The sequence below is a fragment of the Erpetoichthys calabaricus genome, chromosome 11 (genome assembly GCF_900747795.2).
Source record: "Erpetoichthys calabaricus chromosome 11, fErpCal1.3, whole genome shotgun sequence".
Taxonomy (NCBI): Eukaryota; Metazoa; Chordata; class Cladistia; order Polypteriformes; family Polypteridae; genus Erpetoichthys; species Erpetoichthys calabaricus.
The window spans coordinates 95,432,297-95,459,280 of NC_041404.2; the positions used below are offsets into that span (position 1 = coordinate 95,432,297).

The window sequence follows — 26,984 nt, forward strand, 5'->3', positions numbered from 1 at the left end:
TACATTCTAGAGGAAATAAAAAATGCCGATTATCTTGCTAGATGAGATAACTGACATTTACACCCACTGTCAGTTGGTGCTTGTGCTACATTACATTGACATCCATAACAACATACAAGAATGAATTTTTGACTTCATCCCTCTTTACAATACCACTGCTGCCTCAATTGCCACATCATTGTTGGAGAGGCTAACCACTATCCTCCCTGAGGGTAAAGAGAGCAAACTAATCGCTCAGGCCTATGACCGGGTTGCCGTGATGAGGGGAGACACAGGTGGAGTGCAATGTAAGGTGAAGGATGTCTACAGAAGTGCACACTACATCCACTGCTATGCGCAATAGTTGAACGTCATCATGCAGTAGGTAACATCACACATCCCAAGAATCAGGTTTTTTTTTTATTATTTATTTTAATTAAAAACAACTAACAATCCATACATCAAATCAAACTTGACAAAACCAAAACTCAACCCTCACCCAAACGAAAGAGAGGAGAGCTGACCAACAAAGCAAATCTTTGAAGCAGTAAGGAAGGAAGAGTATCATTTTCCCCAATATAGAAGCTTGTTCTAAGATGTTATGGATTAGATCCTGCCATATTTTTTAAAAGTTTTGAACAGATCCTCTGAATGAGAATTTGATTTTTTCAGTTTCAAATAGTATAGGACATCAGTTACCCACTGACTTAAAAGTTGTGGGCTGGGATTCTTCCAGTTGAGCAAGGTAAGTCTCTGTGCTAGTAGTGAGGTAAAAGCGGTTACAATTTGTTTGTTCTTCTCCACTTTAAGCCCTGGGAGTAGCTGTTGTATTTGTAATGCATCAACAAACTCACTAGATTGTGTCTTAGAATCTTTAAAATGGGTAGAATATAATAACTTATAGTACTCTCTAAATGTGTGGGTTATATTTTTATGGTCAATGATTTTATCTCTGTCTATGTTGGTAATTGCTGTTATTGCATTGTGAACTTCCTGCTTGTGGATTTTCTTTGGACTAAAATCTCATTGGCCTTCTCTCCGTGTTCATAATAAAGATGTTGTGATTTAAAGATGACCTGTTCTGTTAGTTCTTTAGTATTCTTTAGTATTCAAAAGGTTAAATTCGAATTGCAAAGCCTGTCTTTTCGTATAAAGTGCCTCTGGATCAGAGACCCAGATAATTGCCTGACCAAGTACAGGTGGGAAAAACTTTATTTAGAACACCTTTTACCACCCCCTCCTTGTCAGGAGTAGGTAGTGCTTTCCTTGAAAAATTCTCCCTAGTCACACTTGCAGGACATGGATGAGGCACTTGTCCTGGGTGTGCCCCTTAACAGCCATAACACCAGAGACACATGTGTGGGTTCCATATGAAGAATGTACATCATCATGTAATGGTATTTCTCTCCGTCTATTACCCATCACTTTGATACAAGAAAAAGGATGAGGGTGATTGATGGAAGGAAAAGCCTGCACATCTGAACTTGCTGCCGTGATCATGCAAACCACTCTGTCACTTTCAGGTGTTGACTCAGTTGAGGGCTGTTTTGGGGTGTAAAAGTATCCACAAAAGGCACTTTAACCTCTAACATGCTTTTTATATTGCTGGATGAGTTAATACTTGTAATGCCTAAATTATCACCCTTGATTTACATGTACAACTCATGATATCCACTCATCACTCATCAATCAAGCACACAAATCAAATCATGCAATATGGCCTGTGCTGGAAACCTTAGCTTCAAAACAAAGCAAGCAAGCATTGTTCCAGGCGCTTCCCCTGAAAGTTCTGCAAAAATCAAACAAAGTAGTTGAGGCGGGCAACCTCAGTTTCAAAATACCAGTTATCAGGGACTAGAGAGATGCCTAGTTCCTTCAGCTGTCCCTTATTATTAGATCTGAAAACGCTCCACAAATCAGATCAAACAGAGAAATATAAGCTGGCAACCCCAGTTTCAAAAAGACTGGCTACTTCATTACCCCTGAAAGGGATGCACAAAGAACGAGCACAGCTCGCACCTTAACCAACATAAAAGACACACAATAAGAAGACAACACAGCCAGATTGCTACCTTTGAAAGAGCTAAACAAATAACGAATACCTCAAACAATCACACTGGGAGCAGTTTAGTGAGGAAATGTGCAAACTTTAATTTAATCACTTATGTTTGTTTGCAGAGAAAGCAGGAATTAAACACTAGAAGTCAAAAGCAAAAAAGCGATACATGAACTATTGAAATCATTTTAGGAAACAGCAAGTTTTCCTTTAATATAATCAGGAGAGAGAGAGTTGTTCTTGTAATTTTAAGCATCCATTATTCTTAATCCAACCAAGGCATTCCTTTAAAAGGTGCACGATAATGAAGCAGACTTGGTCCACTTGCATTTTCATTTCACAGCTGGCGCTTTGCTATCCTCTTTAGGCCAGGTTTATAATTTATGCGACGTGACGTGTGCTCCAGCGGACGCTACTGCTATGCAAGCTTTGTACTGTTTATACTTGCGCGCGTACTTTACGTAAATCTGGCATATTCCACCAGGTGGCAGTGCGAAATATCATCATGGTGAGAACAGGTTCAGCTTTGCTGTGTTGTGAATTGCCTAAAACACCCATTAAATTCAGAGGACCCCTTGTCACGATATCTCTGAAAACGATGGATGTTTAACGATTAAATCCATCAATCCAGGGGTGCGCGCATTCAAGCTAGCATCGGGCACGAGGCAGAAACAATCCTTGAATTGGGCGTCACCTCATTGCAAGGTGAATATGAGCACACACATACGCTTGCGTCATTTTAGCTTCACCAAATCCCCAAACCTTAATGTCTTTGGAAGGAAAATGGAGCACACTGTGGAAACCCACCATGGAAACATACAAATTCCAGGCAGGGAACACCAGCGACGTGACTCCCTGCGCAACAGCAGCGCTACCGCACTGCCACTGTGCCGACCCTATATGTGTAATTATTAACAGTATTCTTTATTTAAATGAAGTAAGCGATTTATCTGTAAAAAAGCTAGCAGGTCGCACTCTGCTCCACTGGGACAGGACAAAGGAATCCGGTAACAGCAGGGGAGGGGGGCTCTGTATTTACGTGCATGAGAACTGATGCAACAACGGGACAATTATAGACAAACACTGTTCCCCTGACCTCGAGTACATGTCTATAAGATGCCGGCCATTTTTTCTACCGAGAGAGCTAACAGTAGTGATTGTCATGGCTGTGTACATTCCACCCGACGCCAATGTAAACACGGCGCTCTCTCTCCTGCTGAATACGATTAACGAACAGCAGCGAGCCCACCCTGACGGTGCTCATATAATTGCAGGAGACTTTAACAAGGACAACTTGAAGACTGTACTCCTGCAATTTTATCAACATATTAAGTGTTCTACTAGAGAGGAGAACACTCTGGACTATGTTTACTCCAACATCAAGCACGCGTACAGAGCCATACCCTTCCCCGAACTCTGATAATCCGACCATCTTTCTCTCCTGCTCTCCCCAGCCTACACCCCCCTCAGACGCAGTGCCAGGTCCACCATAAAGACTGTTACAACCTGGCCTGAAAATGTACTCTCCAAACTACAGGACTGCTTCGAACAGACGGACTGGGACATATTTGAACACCAAGAGCTGGAAACATTCACAGGAACGGTACTGGACTATATCAGGTTCTGCATCGGGAATGTGACTGTGGACAAAAACATTCGAGTTTTCCCAAACCAGAAACCCTGGATGACCAGCCAGGCCCGTACACTCCTCAGAGACCGCGACGCTGCCTTCAGGTCAGGTGACAGAGCTCTGTACAGGGCTGCCCGAGCCGCTCTGAAAAGTGGAATTAAAAAAGCCAAGACGGACCATAAAAGGAGCATAGAGTCCCACCTGTCCAGCCAAAATACACGGGAGGTGTGGCAGGGAATACAAAACATCACAAACTACAGAGGCTGTGATGCAACAACAGGAGATCTGAGTGCTTCTTTGCTCACTTTGAATCATCACAATACTAGCACTCACCTGCTCCAGCCCTGCTCCCACCCTCACCGGGTTCCTGCACTACTCCACTCACTGTAAAGGGGCACAATGTCAAACGGGTGCTCCTGGCAGTGAACCCTAAGAAGGCTGCCGGCCCAGATGGAGTGCCTGGTAGGGTGCTTGGAGCGTGTGCCCACCAGCTCAACTTTATCTTTACCAAAATCTTCAACCTCTCCCTAGCCCAGGCAGTCATTCCATCCTGCCTGAAATCAACCACAATCATTCCAGTGCCATTCCAGAAGTCTCCCATCACCAGCCTAAATGATTATCGCCCTGTGGCCCTCACTCCAGTAATCATGAAGTGCTTCGAGAGACTGGTTTTCCAGCACATCAAGGACACTCTCCCCCATGACTTTGATCTCTACCAATTCGCATATCGCACGAACAGATCCACAGAAGACGCCATTGCTGTAGCTCTCCACTCTGTGATGAGCCATTTGGAGCAGCAGCAGAGCTACGTCCGGATGCTGTTTGTGGATTACAGCTCAGCTTTTAATACAATCATTCCTGACATTCTCATCACCAAACTGGTCACTCTTGGCCTTCCCCTCTCACATGTCTCCAGACTGTGAGACTCAGACCCCAGCACTCCTCCATTCGCACACTGAACACCGGTACCCCGCAAGGCTGTGTGCTGAGCCCCCTTCTTTACTGTCTCTACACCCACGACTGCAGTCCGGCCCACAACAACAACCTCATCGTCAAGTTTGCTGATGACACCACAGTGGTCGGACTCATCTCAAAGGGAGACGAGGCAGCTTACAGAGAGGAGGTCCTGAAGTTGGCAGCCTGGTGTTCAAAGAACAATCTGGCTCTGAACACCAGGAAAACCAAGGAGATCATTGTCGACTTCAGGAGGCAAAGCACCGACTTAGCCCCCCTTTACATCAATGGCGAGTGTGTAGAGAGGGTCCATACCTTCCGGTTTCTTGGCGTCCTTATCTCCACTGACATCTCCTGGACAGACAACATCACAGCAGTCATCAAGAAGGCTCAGCAGCGGTTACACTTCCTGAGGGTCCTCAGAAAGCACAACCTGGACTCCAACCTGCTACTGACCTTCTACCGCTCGTCCATCGAGAGCCTGCTGATGTATTGTATCACAGCATAGTACGGCAGCTGCACCATGGCAGACAGGGAGAGGCTTCAGCGAGTAGTAAAGGCAGCACAGAAGATCATCGGCTGCCCTCTCCCCTCCTTGATGGACATTTACACCTCCCGCTGCCTCAGCAGAGCAAAAAACATCATCAAGGACAGCTCCCACCCTGGCTCTGATCTGTTTGACCTGCTGCCCTCAGGAAGGCACTACAGGTGCATCACAACAAGGACAAACAGACTCAAGAACAGTTTTTTCTCAAAAGCCATAACCATTCTAAACTCAAACATGCACTGACTACACAGTCTAACCCCCCAACCCCTGGACTTCCTTCAATCCATCAACTGTGCAATATCTAATATCTAAATGGTGCTGAATAATAATAACTGTGTAATATCTGTATACTGTACAATATCATTACTCTTAGGGTCCAACATCCACTACTCACTGCACATGATCATCATTATTGTGCAATATTTAAATTATGTGCAATAACCCAATAGTGCAATAGTTATTTATTCTTTCCAGTATTTAAATAATGTGCAATAACTTGATTTAGTTATTATTCTTCCATTTGTATATAGCGTTGCAGAACTTTTTTTTGCAACTTTTTGCACCATTTGTTTATTTGTTTATTTACTTGTTGTGTTCTACATATATGTCTGCTCTGAAGGAGCTGCTTTTAATCTCACTGTACATGTGTATAGTGACAATAAAAGGCATTCTATTCTATATAAAAAGTAACATGCATACTTTAATTCATTTCATCATGAAAGTGATATCAAGTATAAATCTAAGGATTCTAAATGTGTAGATAGTTGGTATATCATAAATTTAATGTGTTCTGTGTGGTGATCTATTGCTGCTTGTCGCTGCTGTCAGGTCAGGAGCAAGCCCCAGAAGCACATAGTGATTAAAAACTGGGTGGAATTCTGGCAAGACCAGTACAACCTGCTATCTATCAAGCCACAGAGAAATTCAATGTTACAAGTCCACCCCATGTGTCATCACCTGTGAAGGTGTCACTCGTACAATACGGGTCATAGTCACACATAATCCACCTTACCTGGTAATACTGGGGCGAGACTGGTCGAAAATGAAAAAAAGAATAGCACAATGCACTCCTGAGTAAGCCTGTCCCAAGCTGTCTTCACGCCACGTTCATAGCCTGCTCCACCGAGGAATCACGTGGCCACCTAGTGTGATGCAGCTGATGCCACTGTGACGTCACCACGGATGATGATGGAACATCGTGGTTGATCGCTGCACCCCTTGAGGTCACCATGGATCTCCTCTTTTTCAATTTCGATAAACTCCAGCTTCTTTCAAAAGAGAACAATGCAATGATGATACCCCAAAGTTTTCCAAAAATACAGCGATAAACGGAAAACATGCTGAACATCCCATGCCATAGAGGCCGCATTTTCTTATTAATAATGATTTGATATATCGCATAGTAGAACACGATGGTGAGATGTGGTCATTGTTGTTAGTCCCAAAGACCTTCTGGCAGCAGGTTTGTGAACTAGTTCACGCCCATCTCCTAGGTGTTCTCCTAGCAAAGAAAATGCTTGATCTTATCAAGCTCAGCTATTACTAGCCAGGGATCAATGAGGAGGTCTGCCACTTTTGTGCTTCCTGCCCAGAGTGTCAACTGCAGCAGATTCCCAGGAAGGACTGCACTACTCTAGTTCCCGTACCCCTCGTGGACATCCCAATTGAACACATAGAGGTTGACACAAGTGTCAATCTCATATTAGTAGATTATGTTACATGATATTCAAAGGCTATCTCATTGAGAGCAGCAAATTCCAGGAACATTGCACAGGAATTGGTAAGGGTATTTGTACATGTTGGCATCCCTAAACAAGTCTTAACAGGTCAAGTGACACCATTCACCTCAGAGATGTTCAGAAAAGTTGCCTATTTCTCTGGATTAAACACTTAAAGACCTCAGTATACCACCTTCAAACTAATGGTCCAGGCAAGTAATTCAACTATACGCTCAATCAAATGCTGTGCAAGGTGGTCAGTGAGGATGGGAAGAACTGGGACCAGTTACTACCCCTTGTGTAATCTGCCTTCCCAGGAAGTTTCCCAAGCCTCCACATGCTATTCACCCTTTTAATTACTATATGTACTATATATCAATCAGGGCCGGATTAAGAGCTTTGGGGGCCCGTAGCACATTTCAAATTTGGGGGCCCTTTTGGTCTGCATCATCTGAAGTTTAGATTCTGAACAGTTCAAACCGGACTAAATAATTATTTTACTCTCGATTATAATAAGAATCTTATAATATTTATGTGAATTTTATGTGTTGGGCCCCTAAAGTTTTGTTGTGTAAGAAATCTACAGTTTAAAAATGTAAAGATAATATTTTTAAAGACCAGTTTTTCAATGCTACACTTTTTCATTAAATATAGGGTCCACCATTTGGGGGCCCCCGAAATTGTGGGGCCCGTAGCATATGCTACATGTGCCTATTGGTTAATCCGGCACTGATATCAATTCATATAATCATATCATATAATTACTCATCCATCCATCCATCTAGCCCCTCCTGGATGATTGAGCTTCTCACCCTGTCTTTAAGGGAAAGCTCAGACACCCTGCGGAGGAAACTCATTTCAGCCGCTTGTATTCGCAATCTCGTTCTTTCAGTCACTACCCATAGCTCATGACCATAGGTGTGGGTAGGAACATAGATCGACTGGTAAATTGAGAGCTTTGCCTTGCGGCTCAGCTCCTTTTTCACCACGACACCACAACTTTCTGGAAACACATTTCTTTCACTAACTTCAAATTAGAAATTTTGTCAAACAAAACCTACCCAATTCCCCTCACCTCCTGCCTACCTCTATTCCGGAAGAAATATTGATCAGTCTTGAGGACTCAGCATATCCTTAATATATAAAAACATTTTAAAGTGCAACTATTTCAATACCTTTCAAACATACTATCCACCGCATGATCAAATGCTCAGATGAAAGGTATGTATGTCAAAGGGTTGCATCAAAAACTTGAACATCTGCACATAGTACATGAGACTTAATATTTCAGCAATTGCTTTCTGACCTGAGCATTCTTTCAGTGTGAACATTCGCACCTGCATTAGACATTAACTGTTCCATTCAATTGTGTTTGTTCTATCTCAAGCTCTTGAAGCCCTTGAAAAATTGCATCAACTTCTGTTTAAGTGCAGCTGACATTACTGGTGCTGCTACAGAATAATGTGATGTCAAAGAACATTCTCTTCCTTCAAATTGGTGTTTTATTTGAGAAGCTTGAGAGACACTGCCATTTGAGCAAACAGTATCTTACACTTTTTATTTGCTAAATTGATTTTCAATCTTTATATTAACTGTACCTGAAAATGCATCTTAGTCTTTTTTCTTACTCTTGTTCATTGTCCAAAGCATTTAAAACAAAATAAATAAAGAAATGTGCATTTGGACAAATAAGATCTTGTCAAAATGTCAACCTGAAAAGATCCCTGTACAAGAAAATTGAAAAACAGTAATTCTTCATAAGAGGAATAACAGACAGTACAGCAAGGAGGAGGAGACATCTAAAAAGCATTTAAAAGGTCAAAAAATTAACTGAAAAAAATGACAGTGTATCAAAAGCAATCAGAAAGCAGTTTTTTGAGTACTACTCCAGTAAAAAAGAATTTAACACTAGAATCCCTGAAACCTACAAAAAAAACTCAGAATCCCTTAAATTCCTTCGCACCTCTCCATCAGCATCATTTGTTTTACAAATGTGTCGATCAGCACAAGCAGCAAGCAGCCACTATCCCATCCCTCCACCAATGCAGCTCAAGTCTCAAAGAAGATTCTCAGACCTAAAGTCTGTTTATCTGGGTGTGAGGTGCCTGGGATTATAGAGGTTAAACAATATATTGTCATTTGGAGTACATACATTTCATATGTGTTCCGTGCCTACAATGATCTATGTAAATGTAGGATGACAGGAAATGTGAGGCAGGAATTGTTGAACATATAACTAAAAAAGAAATGTTTTTCATGTTTTAGTAATAATTGACAAAATACACGAAGTGTATAATGTGTGAAGTCCAAATATCAAAAAAACACTTTCACAAAAGTGCACTTTTATTGAAGAATATAACTGTAGAAAAAGAAATTAAGGTACAACACTGACAGGACTCCTTGGGTGGTGCAGCTTTAAGAACTGCTGACTCATAATCAAGAGGTTCTCGGTTCAATTCCGGGTGCTTCCTAGAATTACTGTTTTGAGTAGTCAGCTGCTCTTATTGTTAACAGCCATTATAAATTTATGGTACTTGTAAAAGTTAGCGTTTTTTTTTTATTTATTCAGTTTTATTCTCTCAGTCACATTCATGCTCCCCCTATCTGACACTGCTAGTTTTCAAATAAAGATGTGCTATAACATCGGAGAAAGAGAACAGAAGCCCTCCCCGCAAGAAACACCCACTCACACATAAGAACAACACAGATGAACCAAGTGTAAAAGTAAAAGATGGCACCGTTTGGATGCAGCAACAGGTCAGGCATAATCCTGCCAGTCAATCTGCTACACGCATGTCCTTTAACAAAACAGCAGGGCTTACAGAGCTCGCCATGGTATCATGCAAAGTCCTGTTTGTGATTATGTTTTGTGATGGTTTTATATAAAAAAACATTTATATGTTACTTATATAACAGCCAGATCGAATGTTATATACAGTACCTATTTACCTTGATTTATTTTCTTATCTTCCTATAGCATAAAGTCACAAGTAGACTGCAGAGCTTCCTGTGTTTGATCGACACGGGCATGTTAACAATGTATATATGCAATGCCACTCCTTATTCAGGAAAGGATCCCAGTCATCCCATGGGAGAAAGACTTTCCAAGACTAAGGTCATAAAGCTAATGAAACCGTTTATGGACAAAGGCAGAACCATAACAACAGTTGCATAAAGTGCTACAGGAGCTTCCACCTGCAGCTAAAGTCACTTGTGTATTGAAGTAGCATTGCATGCATTGGAAGGGCGTCCTGTATAGTGACTGAGATCAACTGGACCGAAGAGAGGCTGAGGTTGTAGGATTGTTGAATATAAGCATAACATAAATAGAGGGGCAACCACAACAAATAAATAGGAGCAGAACAGGAAAGCAGGAAACTGAAGCAAAGGTTACTAATGTCCACATGAACATTAGATGGTGTATTACTTGGCGATAGCTTTAGACCTTTTGATCATGAATCTAAGTATATTGATTTGACTGTGCTGATGATGGCTAACAGCAATGATTGTTATACAGTAAATACATGCTTAATTAAGCACATAATAGATTAACGTATGGGAATGAGTTAAAAGTTACTTTACCCAAATGACTCTCAGCTTGAGAAACACTCACATTTGGAAACCACTGGTGGTCTATAGAACCCACTCAGAATCACTTGTATATATAAATCATTTAATCAATCAATCAATCAATCAATCAATCAATCAATCAATCAATCAATCAATCAATTAAGCTGTGTGCATCCTTACTTAGTTTATTATGGTTCTGGATCATTTGAAGTAAGGCTTCATAAATACATTAATAAATATTGCTAAAATCTGTAAAATAATGAAATGGGATAGGATTTATTGTTTTGCTAGAATGTGTCTGGCAGGAGCACAACTAAACATGAAGAGAGCTTTAACCCTAACACACTTGTGTTGAACCTGAGATGGTAATAATCTGGGACAGTGATGCTACTTACTTTACATTAGCTCAATAATTAAATAAAAAGGATTATTGAATCTGATGCCTAATATGTACAATTATGCAATTTACAATTATATATTGTTCTAACAATATTTTTCAGTTATCAGTACAGCAGCCACGTTGTTCATTTCAAGCAACACAAAGAGTTTGTCAAGTTTTCTAAATCTGACAACAAAGACATTTATCATTTTCCTTATTGAAACGCAAAAGAAGCCCACTTACATTACTAAACAACTATTTTTGGAAAAGGAAGTTACCCGTTGCCAATTAATTTTGAGTTTAGAGGAACACCAGCTCGTCTCCAATATAATATATTTAGACATTCTCCTATCCACTTTCCAAAACCATTTTTTATTATAGGAGAAGAAGACTATCTTGGCAATGTCACATGCAAGGCAAGAAAAAACTTAGATAATACATCAGGTTATGGCAGAGAAACATTTTGAGCTGTCTGAGAATGACTGTAGGAAAGGAAAGTAAATTTTAAATTGCCCACCCAGGAACAGTCATAATAATCTGGGAAGGAGGAGAAATTTAACTTGGTTAATCAATTTTGGCAATTGATTAAATAATTGGTTTAGACTACTACTTTATTTACCTTTCTTTCTCTGTTGTGGAAGGCAGGTCCCCAGTTTTAAGACTTACTGTATATCAGGGTAACTAAAGCACACTAGTTTTAAGAATTGGAATAATACTAGGATTATAGAAATAGGATAGTTGCATATATACAGTATTTATATATAAGACAGGACACAGACAGACCAGACAGACAACTGTATAACATAAAGAAGCTGGCTGTTTATTTCTATTTAGATTTCTAATTTATCTTGGCACAGATAAATAGCTTTATGATACCAAGCCTTCAAAGATGATGTCCGATGTAATGTGGAGTTGCTGTTCTGGGTTCAAGTGTAGGATTCATCTTGCATTGAAGTGCATTCTTTTTCTTTGTTGCACGATCCCTTTATCCATGGTGTGCATGTGTTTTTTTTTTAGTTAAGCTCTTTGCCTTATTGTCTGCAACTTCAATACCATTACTCTAAGTTTCCTTTTGAAGTAATTACTACTTCTCAGGCCTTTTCAGACTGAGCTCAGTGTTTAGTTTGGCAGACTGGATCTAAAATTTCAGCTCCTGACAGAGGCAGCGGCACATTAGCTTTCTGGTTGCAGAGAGAAAGGTTGTTTCAGAGATATTTCAGTCATTTGTGGAGAGATTGCTCAGAAGTGACCCTTGGCACAGTGCCCCAGGGAATCTCCTGAGAATTTCCTTGAGTTCCATTGAGAGAGCCAACTGAGAGAGCCAGAGAGAATCTTCAGGTGGGTGCAGTGAGTTTTAAGGGAATGTATAGCATAGCTTCTCCTGATTGGATTAAAGTCACTACCAGTTACAAAACCAGAGTCTCCAACTTATACCAACTCTGCGGAGACCATGACAGTGCTGGGATTCAAACCCAGAAAACAAAAATAGAGAAATATCAGTGCTAACCATTGTTAGGACGGTTTAAAGTTAATTAATGTTCATTTATTTGCTAGAAATAGTTCTTCTGTCCATCAGTGTTGTTATTCATTGATTTACAGGTATTTATTCTTTCTTGAGTCCATTTCACTCCTACTGACTCAAGAAGTCTGCAAATATGTCAGTTCAACATCTGTCTTATACCTTTGTTATCAGATGAAGTGCAGGCAGATCCTTGTATGAAGAATTCTGTCACTTATTTTGGAATGTAAGTTTGTTAGTTTGTTACAATTGGATTTTTGTTAAATCTGCTGTCTTACATCCGTAAGCCTACCATGATGTCCAATGTCCACTTTATCCTACATAGCTCATTCAGATATAATTTTAAGGTGCAAAGAAGCATGATATATAAAACTAGATTTCCAAGAAAAAAAAAACTCCATATACACAGTGACTGGACCGGGAATCTAACATTTGACTAGGGAGCTTGGCTTTCTGATTGCTATTATACTGAAGTACTCAACTCTCTCAACTCTGCGGGGACCATGACAATGCTGGAATTCAAACCCTGAAAACAAAAATAGAGTAATATCAGTGCTAACCATTGTTAGGATGGTTTAATGTTAATTAATGTTCATTTATTTGCAAGAAATATTTGCCTGAGTAAATTTCATAAGTACATGTCCTCTATATGTTCTGTCCATTACTTATATATACAATCTCTCTTTGAATTGCCGTACCCAAGCTTTCTTACATTTTTTTTCCTTTAGGATTTTTTATTGTTTTTTTGTTCTTGTTTTTTTAGGCAGACAAGGCTGGGGGGCTGTCAAAAAACAGGGTCTTTTAAAGCCCATTGCAACACTCCTTGTGTGATTTTGGGCTATACAAAAAATACATTAAAATACATTGTTGTTGTTACTGTTGAAACTCTCAGGGAATTCCCGAGGGGACTCTGTTAAGGGTCACTCTTGAGCACATTCTCCAAAAATGCTTGAATATTTCTTGACAACACCCGAAGCCAGCATTTTAAAAATGTACACCTCGTCAGTGTTTAAGACGCTAAATAGTAGATTACAAAATTGACTTTTTCTCTTTGAAAAGCTACCTTCCCCTTTGTTTGTTTCAACCTATAGTTCAAAGTTCTCCACTCTGCACTCTCCCAATGTACTGCGTACTTTTCAGCAGTTACTGTATTAATTCTGTTTGCATACATGCTCCCAATAAGCAGACCAGAACTTTGCACTTTGGCATTTTACTGTCTCCTACTTTCCTACATGTCACTCTACTCTGAATCCTTTCAAGTGTCCTCTCCACTATTCCACATTCTAGAACTCTGAAGCCCCAATTTGTGCATTCTGTCAGTCTCTTGTCTAATACTCTGTGTTCTGCCACTATAGAGTCTACCACTTTATTGTCTCCTGACCTGGATTTTGTTACTCTCTTATTTACTACTCTACAGTCCCTCTGTTTTTCATCTACTATTAAGCTATCACTCTGCAGTCATTTCACTTTTTTCTTTAAATTCTTTTGTCTGCTATTTATCTCTCTCTCTCTATATATAAGGATGATATACTAAGGTGAGAAGGTAAACAAGCTGCTGTAGCAAATCTCTTTGAGCTTTTTTTTTTGCATCTGTTTTGTTGTGTTTATATTTTTTTTTTCTGAATTTAAACCTATAGTGGTCATGGCTATTTTCATTACTTTATTAAAGAAGAGGTATAATAATAGTAGGATCTTATTGATGCTATAAGTCTCCATGTCCAAGTATATGAAAAGGTTTAGTTTTTTTGTCTATGAGTATTGCAGAACAGAATTATAATTCCATAAAAGTTTCAGCAGTGGCCTTTGTGGCATCTAGTAAATGCAGCAGCTTCAGGCACCAAGTGTTATTTAAAATATAATTGTCTTACTCATAATTTAGAATGTTGCTGCCTTAAACACTCCTAGTTTTAATACATTCATCACACCCTTAGTTACACACCCTTACTGTCACTTTCTTTCTCCCAAAATCTGGTCCTGCAAGCATTGGTCCTCACCCTATCCAGTTGAGCAGGTCTTTGCAAAGTTAAGAGGGAAGATCCAAGGAACCTGCTGTCATTTCAGCACAGATCTCAGAAAAGCTACACTCACAAGCCCCAACTGGACTGTGTTTGCCTGCTGTGAGAGAGGAACCAACGAGAAAGAGACCAAGAGTAGAAGAACGAGGGGGAGGGAGATGCGTGCCATCAGCCTGGCACTGCCATTGGCAGCATGGCTCTTCAGTTCAGCACTGGCAGGTAAACATCTTTTTCCTTGCAATTTCAAAAAATGGCTTTGTTAGAGTAGTCATGCAGGACTTAAGTGTGTAAGATTATATATCAGTGCTAAAATATTGTAGTCAGTGGCCAAGAGGAAACAGTGCTTTTAAAGTTAGCTCCTGTAATACACTTGCAGCTGTAGTGTGTATATAATAAAAAGCTGAGATAATTCAGCTACAATTCATCATACTTTATGAACAGTATACCATAAAACAGAACTGCCTAAGCAATGAGCCATGAATAAAATTGCCCACTGGGACCTTTGTTATGGCAAACTATACATCTTCTAGACTATTCATGTTGGAGTTTGTTTTTTTTATTGTTTCTTTCTTCTATGCCAGAATAAGAGCAAATTATCCAATAATACCCTTAAAGCTCACTAGGAGCCAATATTCACATTAGCTTCCAATAATATTCTTAAAAAATTACCTCATGCATAGATTGAAAACACAGAAAATAGAAAAAGATAAAAGAGTATGATTCTGAAAGGAATCTGTTTAAAGAAAATTGGCAGAGTAACTATACGTTCACAGCAGTATGTCCTTTATGCCAAGAAAGTGTACAAATCTTCCAAGAGTATAACATTTAGATGTGCTTTGAAATAAAACATGATCACAGTATTTCAGAGCTATCAGATGAGAAGCGAAAAAGAAAATCTAAATATAAGTTGACCAAATGTGCCATCTAAACCCTTAGTCAATTCATTTAGTTTCCATATGATGCTCTTCAATGACCAGAGACTCTGAGTGCTCAATCAGGTTTACAGTAAAATACAAGTTTTACAAAATACATAACGCAAACATATAACAGTACAGCATCAGTGTAGGTGCCCCAGCGTTTATAATCTCTCCCAACGACCCGGCAATTAAAAGCAAAACTATGAGCGTAATAAAACAGTCCATTCATAGGGTTAAGCTGTCTACAAGATGGTAGGAATGATCAGGAAAAGTGGAAGAGCTTTGCCCAAGGTTTGTGTAAAAATGTTTTTCAGGGTCTATGCAGTATATAAGCCCTGATCAAGGTCAGCATTTTGAAATGTTGTAAATGCTGTATTTAATATTTGTCATGGGATATTGCAAAAACACCATCCAGTAGAACTTTGTGTGAGAGATGCAACGTTTTTTTATACTATCAGTTTAAGTAATGGTTAATTATTCAGCTTTTTAAATATTTTACACAATAAAATAGTCAATACTAACCATGAGATATTTGTTAATTTACTCCTCTATAATACTGTCAAAATTAAATAAACTATTTTCTGATAAGATCTTCATTGGAGTGTCTAGAGAACATACAGTATAAGACAATAACTAGCAATACTTGCCCACCAAACATGGACAGTAACCTCACCTACCCATCCTGTTAGGCTGTCATTTCACCCCTGTAATGAACCTTTTCATCAATATAAGCCAGAAGCTTTGGGTACCCTGCCAAGATACAACATGACTGATCTAGATGGCATAGGTCCTTAGTTTAAACCAGCAGAAGATATTTCAAAAGAAATACATTTTAAACACCTTACGGCTGGTGTGTATGATTTTTCTATATCACATGCACTTTGTCAAGACAAAGTAAGGCTATTATTTTATTCCAAAAATATGTTTATACATATTTAAAGTGGAGGTGACCTGCAACTCCAAAAATATTTGCATTAAGTCTTATTTCAGTTATGTACTTTGAACACAGTCAATCAAGAGTACTTTGTAATAATCCACCTTGAAAAAGTAATGAAACAGAATCATTACTAAATAATTTACTTCTTAAAGATTAAAAGTATCTGCAATTAAAAATACTTTATAAAGTACAATTCCTTACATAATCTACTCGAGTGCAGTAGTGAAAGCCAATATAATTTGTTATTTTATACCACTGTTTGAGTCTGTATATTAATAATAAGGCTACATTGAGACTGCAGCTAAAAGTGACTCAGTTCCAAATTTTAGCACATATTTTCTCTAATTTATATTTTTGACTGTTCAAATTCATTTTGCAAGTATTTTAAATCTGATATAACTGTGTACTGATGTCTATCCTGAATTTACAACATTATTAACAAATAAATCTTCTAATATATGTGACCTAATAGACAATTATGAATCCCAGCTAACTGCTGACTGCTGATATTCTTCCAGTTTTTCACAGTCAAGGATGTCTGTGAATTTGTCAGCACACAAAGGCAGGTGCTCAAAGATCATGATTGCTAGATGTGTACATAAAAATCTGTGGATACGAGGGATGGTACATGACTGGTGGGACTAATAAGTGGATGGTTTTAATTTAAAATATATGCTCAACAGTGTCAGAACTTTGCAAGATTGCAAGACTATCTTGGAAAAATACAAGCTTGGGGCACAACATTTCAGAAAACGTGTAGCAAGTGAACTATATCTGCTGGGTTTATTCTTTTTTTAATTTCACATTTCCCTAAAAAGATCAAAGAAATTGAATGTCACATGAGTGAAAAAAGCATCATTGAGGAACATTATACATGATTTTGAAGGTTCGCTATTTAACCCACCAGTTTAACAGTTAGGGCGGCACGGTGGCACAGTGGGTGCGTTGCTGCCTCGCAGTTAGGAGACCCGGGTTCACTTCCCAGGTCCTCCCTGGGTGGAGTTTGCATGTTCTCCCTGTGTCTGCGTGGGTTTCCTCCAGGTACTCTGGTTTCCTCCCATGGTCCAAAGACATGTGGATTGGTGATTCTAAATTGGCCCTAGTGTGTTCTGGGTGTGTGTGTGTATGTGTGTGGAAGCGCCCTGCGGTGGGCTGGTGCCCTGCCTGGGGTTTGTTTCCTGCCTTGCGCCCTGTGTTGGCTGGCATTGGCTCCAGCAGACCCCCGTGACCCTGTAGTTAGGATATAGCGGGTTGGATAATGGATGGATGGTTTAACAGTTAGATTACGGTGATAGTGACAGCACAATCATAATCTTAACATGCAGCCCCATAAAAATATATATTTTCTTTAGGTCCCTGAAATAAACTAACTACCCTAACATAGTCAGACAATTCTATGAAACTGAAGTATAATGAATGTTTTTAATCATTTATCTGTGTTTACTGTTTATTGCATCCTTGCAAATATATGTAAAGAGCACAATATCACTATGCATTGATAAGAAAATATGAAGAAAAGTTTCAAGGTCATTTAAGTAGTACAGGTGACACAAAGAGGCAGAATAATATGCTTGTGTGGGATTAGGCAAAATTTGCAAACATCAGCATTTGTATTGTTCATTCAAGTTAATAAGAAAATACATTTATTATTCACAGCTAACAATCTAGAAGAAGAGAATTACCTTATTGAACAACAAGACACAATGTTTTCCTACTCCTGTGCATTCAATGGGCAAAACCTATTTGAAGGAGATTCTGTAAACTTATCATGCAGCAACTGGTAAATATTTTTGTTTGCTTTTATTATTTAACCATGAAGTGTAAGATTTATTTATTAACTTCTACATATAGTTATTTGTGATTATCCAGCTCTGTGTTCATGCATCATTCTATTGTGATGCCAGAATAGAAAATAGGATAAATCATTGTACAAAAACTGCTATTAGATGGTCAATGGTTTGACTGCAGTATGGGCACTATTAATTTCTCTTTCTCTTCCTCTATTTTTTGTTATTTAAATATTACATATGAAATGATTTTGCTGTATTTTTTTCCTGGTGATGGTGTTGTATTTAGCAGGGGGAACATAGTCCCTGATAGATAGATAGATAGATAGATAGATAGATAGATAGATAGATAGATAGATAGATAGATAGATAGATAGATAGATAGATAGATAGATAGATAGATAGAACTTTATGTGTCATTCTGTCCTCTGCTACTGCTTCCAGCGAGTCAAGAGTGTGTCTATTGAACTTATGTTACCAGCACAGTACACTGCAGTGAATAATGTTGCATGAGCTATTACACACTTATAGAATACTGATATGTGAGTAAGGAAATGAATAGATATATATGTAAAGGATGTCACAGCCCACATTAAAGGAACACAAATTTTTGCCAGGCTAAAGACACATTAGAATATTAGAAAAGTTCTGATGAGAACAGGTCATTCAGCCTAACTAGCTCATCCACCCTGTTCATCTAGATTTTCCCAAATAGCATCATGTCAAGTAATGAAGGTCCTTAAAATCCTGCTCTCCAACTTTGTACTTTGTAATTTATTCCATGTGTCTGTGGTTCTTTGCATTAACAGAAATATTTCTCCAGTGTACAGAGATTTTTCAAAAAATATGTGTATACAAGAATGAATGTTATCTGGTCCTGGTGATATGTTAGATTTCTGCCTATTTAATCCTAACTGTAACTCTCTCACTACAACTTCAAAGTTACTAAGTACCTCCTAGGTAGTTTCTACTATTTTGGGTAGGCTATCGACTTCTTTACACATATAACCTTCAATATTGTTCAAGTTCAAGTTTGAATCACTTGCTATTTCACTCTCTGTATATCCTAGCTCACCTTTACCTTTCTTAGACAGGTTCAGGTCCAGGGGGTCATTTAGCCAGGCTAAGCCCTCCCCTCCCAATTATCATGTCAAGCTCCTAACCCAGGCTGTCTGGTATACTGTTACTTGATGGGTTTTAGAGAATTTATCACTCCATGCTTCAGATGCTCCACTTCTCATTATGGTCTGGAGCTGAGGCTGTTCCTAATGCACTTCACATCCTCCTTGATTGTTCTTTTACATCTAAAATATTGAAAGAATTTATTTGGGTCAGTTTTTTCCTTTTGTACAATATTTCTCTCAAACTGTCTTTTAGCCTTCCTAATATTTTTTTAACTCTCATATGCCCTGCAGTATCATTGGAGTTACTAGTGTTATACGTCTTAAACAGCTGTTTGTTTCCTTTGTAACTTTCTTTGTAGTTCATTATTTATCCACCTCTGCATTTTCTTTAATTTCTTACTGATTCTAAATTTTGGAGTGAACTTGTCCTGCATTATAAGTAAAACACTTTTAAGCCTGACCCACATCTCCTCAACTGTCTCAGTACTTAAACGTTTACCCCAATTTATCTTACTAAAGCTTTAGCACCTCTGCTCTAAGTTTGCCTTATTAAAATTAAACTTAGCTGTTTTTGTTTTAGAATAAGCACTGTGCCAAAACATCGACTTGTTGGTACTCCTCATCCCTACCAATCACCTCAGATTTATCAGAACCATCTCCAGTAGACCCCCGTGACCCTGTGTTAGGATATAGTGGGTTGGAAAATGGATAGATGGATGGATGGATCATCCAGCTCTGCAAAGTCCTAAAAATGGTTGGAAACCTCACATTCTGGGGTTGATTCCTCTAGACACTGCGCACCTCTAAGATTGCGTTTATGTCCGACCATGATACATCTGATGTACTTGTACCTCTCTTTCAGGAGTTTTCCCCTTAGCAACTTTCAGGGTGCACAATATCTCCCTAAAGGACATCTGGGCAAGATCCAACACAGGCTAATCACCTCGTCTATGAAATTAGCAAAATGCAAAATTCCTGAAAGCAAAAAGAGTTTTAGGAGCAAACACTGTATTTTAATCAAGTTTCTCTTCAGCTAGGTCCAGACAGCTTGATATAGAGAAGAGTTCCAAAGACAATTTCAAAAGGAAATCATAGCAATATTAATCATTTCAATATTCAGTCAGCAAACAATAGGTTAAGGTAGCTCCTTTTGTATCATCTTTTTTAAATATGGTTTTATTTTCAAGAAATTAGCCAAGTAATTGATAACTATCCCATCCACTACCTCCTACCTTTCTTTCTCTTTGTAAGCAGTAGCAAGTTCTTGGTTATGTAAAAGATTTCTTTGTTTGAGCTAAAGCTCTTACTTTTACAGTTCGTAAAACATCTAATGTTTATAGAAATATTTTATTGTGTATGTTTAAATCCAAATCTAAATCTATGTGTAAATATGTATGTATACATCCATTTTCCAACCCACTGAATTCGTACACAGGGTCACGGGGGTCCACCGGAGCCAATCCCAGCCAACACAGGGCAGGAACCAATCCCGGGCAGGGTGCCAACCCACCGCAGGACACACACCCACCCACACACCAAGCATACACTAAGGCCAATTTAGAATCACCAATCCACCTAACCAGCATGTCTTTGGACTGTGGGAGGAAACCGGAGCGCCCGGAGGAAACCCACGCAGACACAGGGAGAACATGCAAACTCCACGCAGGGAGGACCCGGGAAGCGAACCCAAGTCCCCAGGTCTCCCAACTGCAAGGCAGCAGCGCTACCCATGGCGCCACCGTGCCACCCTGTATGTATACAAGAGACACATTATCTTTACATATTCATCCATCCATCCATTTTCCAACCCGCTGAATCCAAACACAGGGTCACAGGGTTACATATTCATGTAAAGTATAAATCACAGTGGTATATTGATTATTGATTAAATTTGCTGCACCAGTTTATCTCCTGGAAGGCTGCCATTTCTATTTCTCATACCCTTTCTTTTTTGACAGCTCTTGTGTTAATGGAAAGATGTCCTGCTTGAAAAATCTGTTCTGCGAAGGTAAAATTTAAAAAGCATTATCTGTATTATAGCAATATGGCTAAGTCTTGTGAAAACAGAATAACATGTCAGAGGAACTTTAGTTTTGAAGGACTTACACCAGAAAGTGGTTGGGGTGGGTTATTTACATTTTGTCTCACCTTCATCTCATATAGTAGATTCCGGATATCATCAAACTATAAAAAAAAGTAATTGCATTTTATGAAGTAAAACGATCTTGTAAAATAAAGTATCAGATAAAAATATGAATTTTAAGAGAAACAAACACCACAGAAGTAGATTCTAATTAAAAAGGGGTTTGTCATACCAAACGTTCAACTTACAAGATGTTTTTGCTTGCAGGTGTATGCTCTGTGACTGGCTCTCTGATTGTGCGTACGTTTGATGACGCTTCTTTTCAGGTTTTTGGGCCTTGTCAGTACATCTTGGTAAAAACTGAACAGTTTACCATTTTTCTGAACAACATGCCCTGCCTGACGGTAAGAATGCTTTCATTTAGTATTATGATTATAGATAAAGAAAAAATGTACTATATAGATATATATATATGCTGTAGTCTGAATGCATTAAGAAAACATGAAGCTGCAACAGTACTGTTTTTTTCCTCTTTATCTATATTTGTCTATCTAAAAACAGATATAAACCTACTGAAAGCACTCCATAAATAGAATGATATCAAAAATACAAAAGGAATAAAGATAAAAGAATACAAAAAATACTAAAAATAAGAAACAATTCAACTCAGTCCAGATGGCATGTTTTTCACCTTCAGTTATTTGACTGAGTGAATTGCAAACTTAGCCATTTTTCTTGTACACTAAAGCAATTGCCCTTCTCACTTTGTGTCTTGCTTCATCCAGTGATGCTTCACACCAACCCTAATTTTAATTGTAGACTCATTCTCTCTCTTAGTCATACTGCCTTTGAAGTCCACCTTGAGGTCACTTTTACGCCAAGTCCAGAAATCACACATTCAGATTATAGGCTAAAGCTCTTTTGCATCAATAGCACCAGGCTAGAGCCGCTTCTCACAGTTTCTGCACCACTAAACTCTGAGCAGTTCTTAGAGAGCCAGCTCTTAAATTGACTGCATGAGCCCACTCATGCCAGTCAGTGACTGTGTATAGACCCCAAATGATCTGGAGGTTTCTTTGCTTATTTCCAGTCCTCAGTGGCATCTTTCTCATTCTTACGTGGCCTTACTAACTCAGTTTCTGTATAAGTAATAGCTTTTTCCTAACATTTTAATGCCTGAAAATTCTGCTAGCTTGTTCAAGTCAAACCTCTTTTGATCTTTAAATGTTTCTGTTTACTATGGGCAGGTCCAAAAAACATCCACAAATTTACAAATAAAAAGAAATAATGGAGACATACTTAACTATATAAAAGTACCATCATTTAAATTAATAATAACGGAAACACATTTGAAAACCTCAATAGAAATATAATAGAAATCATACTAACAGAAAAACTGGCTAGCAGAAATTCATTGCAGTTTACGATAGAGGATAGAAAATTACTAACTCAGCTCAACAGTGATGAGTTCTCTTGAAACCCTGGGGAAGCATTACTAATATTTCCTGTTACCATAGAACCTTTATGGAAATATTGTCTGATATTCTTTGGTGATCATCTAGTTTACCACCAGAGGCATAATGAGATGTTCTGAATGCCAATGTAGTTTACAATCTCTCATGTAGGTCTTGGTAGCCCACTTACCCCAGTAACCACTCAAAATACATACAGTATTAAAAGATGCCTCACAAGCAAAATAACTGAATCCATGTTGTTGTTCTGTTTCTTTTCTAATCAGAATGAAGAAGCAGTCTGTATTCAGTCTGTGGTTTTCACAGTTCCTGGCAGCTTCACCTTGACGATATGGAATAATGGAAGTGTAACATCTCCAGCAGGAGAAGTGACCATGCCTTACTTGCTGGAAAGTAAGTTTTATTTACATTAAAGGTGGAAAATATGATTTCTTTGTGATATAGAGTAAATGTGTTTAATACGTACTGGCCAATGCAATCTCAGGCAGAAAGCAGTTGACCATGCTTTCTGTCACTAGGATTGTTATGTAAATGATATGTACTTAATGCAGATGGCTAACAATTTTCCCATGAATTGCATAGACTATCTAACTGTGAAGAAGGTGACCTCAGACTTCTTAGAACTTACAGCTACTTTTGGAGTTGTCATCCAATATGATCTGGAGGGGAACAGGGTCTATACTATTCTTGATTCATCCTATTCTGGAAACACTAAAGGTCTCTGTGGAAACTATGATCATAACAAGAACAATGAGCTAATGTGAGTGGCTGTTTCCTAAATAGCATACCTTTTCTTTTTTAGTTTTCTTGCTTAGTTTAAGCAATTAGTGCTTCTATCCATGTAATAATTTCTGTTGTAATTTTGTTTAACTCGTCCGATAGCCTTCAAAAACCAGTGTAATTGAAATACTTAAATTCACATTTCTAAGCTATGTGCTATATGTCATTACCACTGTTTGATTTGTAGTGAGAAAAAACTGAATACTAGGAAGGTCTGTTAGATCAATCCTTCTCTAAATGTTTAAAATTACTTTAACTCCCAGAGTTCTTAAGGGAGCATGAATAGTTCTGACATTGGTTATCTGTGAACTGTTCCTTGTGTGTATTCTGTATTTATTACTTGATTTTTGCTGCAATCCTGTTTGTAACCACCATTGTGTTTAACATTTGTTTCCTCAGCACTCCCAGTGGTATGCTAGAAACCCAGCCATATTACTTTGTTCAGTCATGGAAAGTTTCATCAGCATGTACAGATATAGTTAACAACGAAATTAATGTTGGTAGGTATTCAATTTTTTACTTCATATTATTTTACCTAAAACTAAAAAAATAATGATTACTTATTTCTTTAATGCTTTCACTTTGGTAATAGATCATGCATTGAATTTTTTTTATTATTATCTATTAATGTGCAAGTGATCATTTACTCCTATGTGTAAGAAGAAAATAGAAGTATTCATTTTTTGCGACTTTCTAACAATCATGTTAACACATGTGCTTTCTCTGAGATGGTCTGCAAGATGAATGGCTAAAATTATTTATTTTTTGTTCCTGTGTTTTCCCAGAAATAGAAAATCTACAATCACATTTAAAAACTAATACTATCAAAACTAAATGTAACTGAAAAGGGAAGAAAGTTAAAAAAAGGCTACAATCAAATGAATAATGCTTGTAAATAATAAATGACTTTTAATCCTTCTTGCTGCTGCAATGGGATATGTAACTTAAAACAAAGATATTGGTTAAAATTTCATTATAATGAAATATGCATAATGTGTAATATCTCATAGCGTATGTTTTATGATTAAGTGATATTCATTTATTTTTCTAGCTGCTGCAGCATGGATAACAGCAGAACAAGAATGTCAGAAACTTAAGAGTTCAGTTTTTAAGGATTGTGAATCTGTGGTTGACCCATATCGATATGTGGAAAACTGCAAACTGAGCGTCTACAACAAAGGCAATGACGACAAAACCTTGTGCTCAATCCTTATTGATTATGCTGACCAATGCTTGCGAAATGAGATTAACACACAGGTATACGAAGCATTCCCTGAGTGTGGTAAGTTTCATTAGTTTAAAAAATAAATAAGTTAATGATGGAATCAATTATCTTCAACTGAATGTATGCTAGAGATTTTACTCTGTCTTCTTAAATTACTACGCTCTGATGACAAAATAGGAATATTGTTAATTTCAAGTTGCACCGCACGTTTCAAAATAAAATAATATATAAGGATGTAAGGTTTTTCTTTGGTTTTTAGTACCCAAAATACAGGTTTAATTTTTGAAATAAATTTATTGAAACCCATGTATCTTTAAAATTCACAGAGTAAGGACCAAGCCAAAAGTCCTGCATCTGTTGTGTCTTATGTACTGTATAAATACTCTTTAAGTTTTCTGGTAATGTATAGCAGAATCTCTGTTAGACTTTTTACTTAACTTTAGAATTCATGATGTATTACGTTGAACATAGGTTTTAACTTTGACTCTAATTTTGTTTATTTTTTTGAGAGTTTATTAAATAGTGTTGCATTTCTCTCTTGCAGCTTCCCAATGCACAGACCCAAATGCTGTATTTGTATCTAATGGCAGTCTTGCCCAGACTGACTGTCGATCACTTTCAGACAACCTAGTTATCGACTTTGCTACTGAATTCTTCCCATCTGGATGCATCTGCTCAGAAAATTACTTTTATGACTCCCTGACAAACAGCTGTGTCACTGCGTAAGTTGATTTCTCAAAATACTGGTGAAACATAAACATTTTTGTTTTTACATAAACACCAAATGGGCACTAAAGTCATAGAGATTAGAACTAGTATATAGGTAATTTATAGTTTGTTACAAAGAAAAGTATCTGACTCAGTACCCTTGAAATAGACCATTATTATATTTGTTCAATAACAGTACTTATTGACTTTGTTTACCAGAGATAATTGTCCATGTTATGTTGGCACAAAGACCTTCAATCCAGGAGAAGCAATCATTGATGGCTGGTAAGTAAATGCAAGTCAATAATAAGCATTTGATTTGTGAGATCCAATATTTCCCTGAAAAAAAAATATTATCTAATTATCACCTAGGGGCAGTTTTGAGAAACTTGAATAAATCCTTCATCTATTAATAATACATATATACTGTATATACCTGTATGTACATCTATCACCCGTACTTATGGCATTTTCAAAGGTTATCATCAAAATATATACTGAAAAACTTATTTTTCATATTTAAAAAAATGCCTATTAACAGAATTTCATTTTCATACCATTTATTAGAGTTACTATGTTAATGTTATTATTACTGTGTTTTTTTATAATTATTTTGTGGCAAGTTGATTTTTTGCTGTATAGCATGAAAAGAAAGCTCTGTGATATTTTGTTATACAAAATGATTGTGTTAAAAGTTTAGCAACTTTGCTAAGTGTCAAAGAGATTTGACTGAGTACTTTTCTCTTTCAGTATTTGTAAAGCAACACATTCTTGCATTTCTCAATCAATGAGCGGTGAGTAACAAATTCTTTATAATTGTTGGTATTTAGAAATGTTTGTGCCTAATCATTTCTCTTTCCATCTAAATTCTATATATGTGTCTTGTCATTCATAATATTTTCAGAACAGCACTGAAGTGTAAATTTGGCAATATAGGTGATTGTTTTGGAAATATCATAAACAGACAGGGTACCTAAGTACTAGTGGCACTTTTTAAAAGTTGCCAAAAAGTGTAGTAGGAATAATAGGAATCAAAACATTTTTTTAGATTACTCTGTAGTACTAGGGTGTTGTACCATGTTAGCCATTATGAATGTAGAGAAAAGCCAAGCAAAATGACACCTTTTATTGGCTAACTAAAAAGATTACAATATGCAAGCTTTCGAGGCAACTCAGGCCCCTTCTTCAGGCAAGATGTAATACAGAGACTGGAGTTCCCTATGTTTATATACACACTCTAGGACAAGAAACAACATTGGTAAATCTTTAAATGAGAAATTTTAAATGTAAAAAATTAATAGATTCATTCAGGCTAGGGTTAATTTAACAGGAGAGAAAAGAACAATGTATTGTCAAGATCTCTGGGTAAGATAACTGTCCAACAAAGTCTTTTGAAGTTTGTAATGAGTTTTTTCAAAACAATGTGTATCTGTAGACAGGTTGTCTGTCATTCTGAAAGATGTAAACAATCCTCATATCTAAAGTAGAGTATTCCTGAAGAAATACTCTATGTGATACCTTAAACTAAAAATTGAGGCATTGAAATAATGTAATATCTACAGAACTGAAGTTGGGACTGCACAG

At 37.8% G+C, this 26,984-nt stretch overlaps 1 protein-coding gene across 1 annotated transcript in view; it reads left to right on the forward strand.

Moving 5' to 3' along the window:
* The first annotated feature begins 14,189 nt into the window (after nucleotides 1-14,189).
* LOC114661346 (mucin-2-like) overlaps nucleotides 14,190-26,984 on the forward strand; it is a 54,226-nt gene continuing 41,431 nt past the window's right edge. The window contains exons 1-11 of the mRNA XM_051933351.1: nucleotides 14,190-14,586; nucleotides 17,878-18,001; nucleotides 21,091-21,140; nucleotides 21,483-21,619; nucleotides 22,954-23,080; nucleotides 23,270-23,447; nucleotides 23,867-23,967; nucleotides 24,519-24,749; nucleotides 25,237-25,414; nucleotides 25,620-25,685; nucleotides 26,151-26,194. Coding sequence (XP_051789311.1) covers nucleotides 14,526-14,586; nucleotides 17,878-18,001; nucleotides 21,091-21,140; nucleotides 21,483-21,619; nucleotides 22,954-23,080; nucleotides 23,270-23,447; nucleotides 23,867-23,967; nucleotides 24,519-24,749; nucleotides 25,237-25,414; nucleotides 25,620-25,685; nucleotides 26,151-26,194 — 1,297 coding nt within the window. The 5' untranslated portion in view covers nucleotides 14,190-14,525. The remainder of the gene's footprint in view (nucleotides 14,587-17,877; nucleotides 18,002-21,090; nucleotides 21,141-21,482; nucleotides 21,620-22,953; nucleotides 23,081-23,269; nucleotides 23,448-23,866; nucleotides 23,968-24,518; nucleotides 24,750-25,236; nucleotides 25,415-25,619; nucleotides 25,686-26,150; nucleotides 26,195-26,984) is intronic.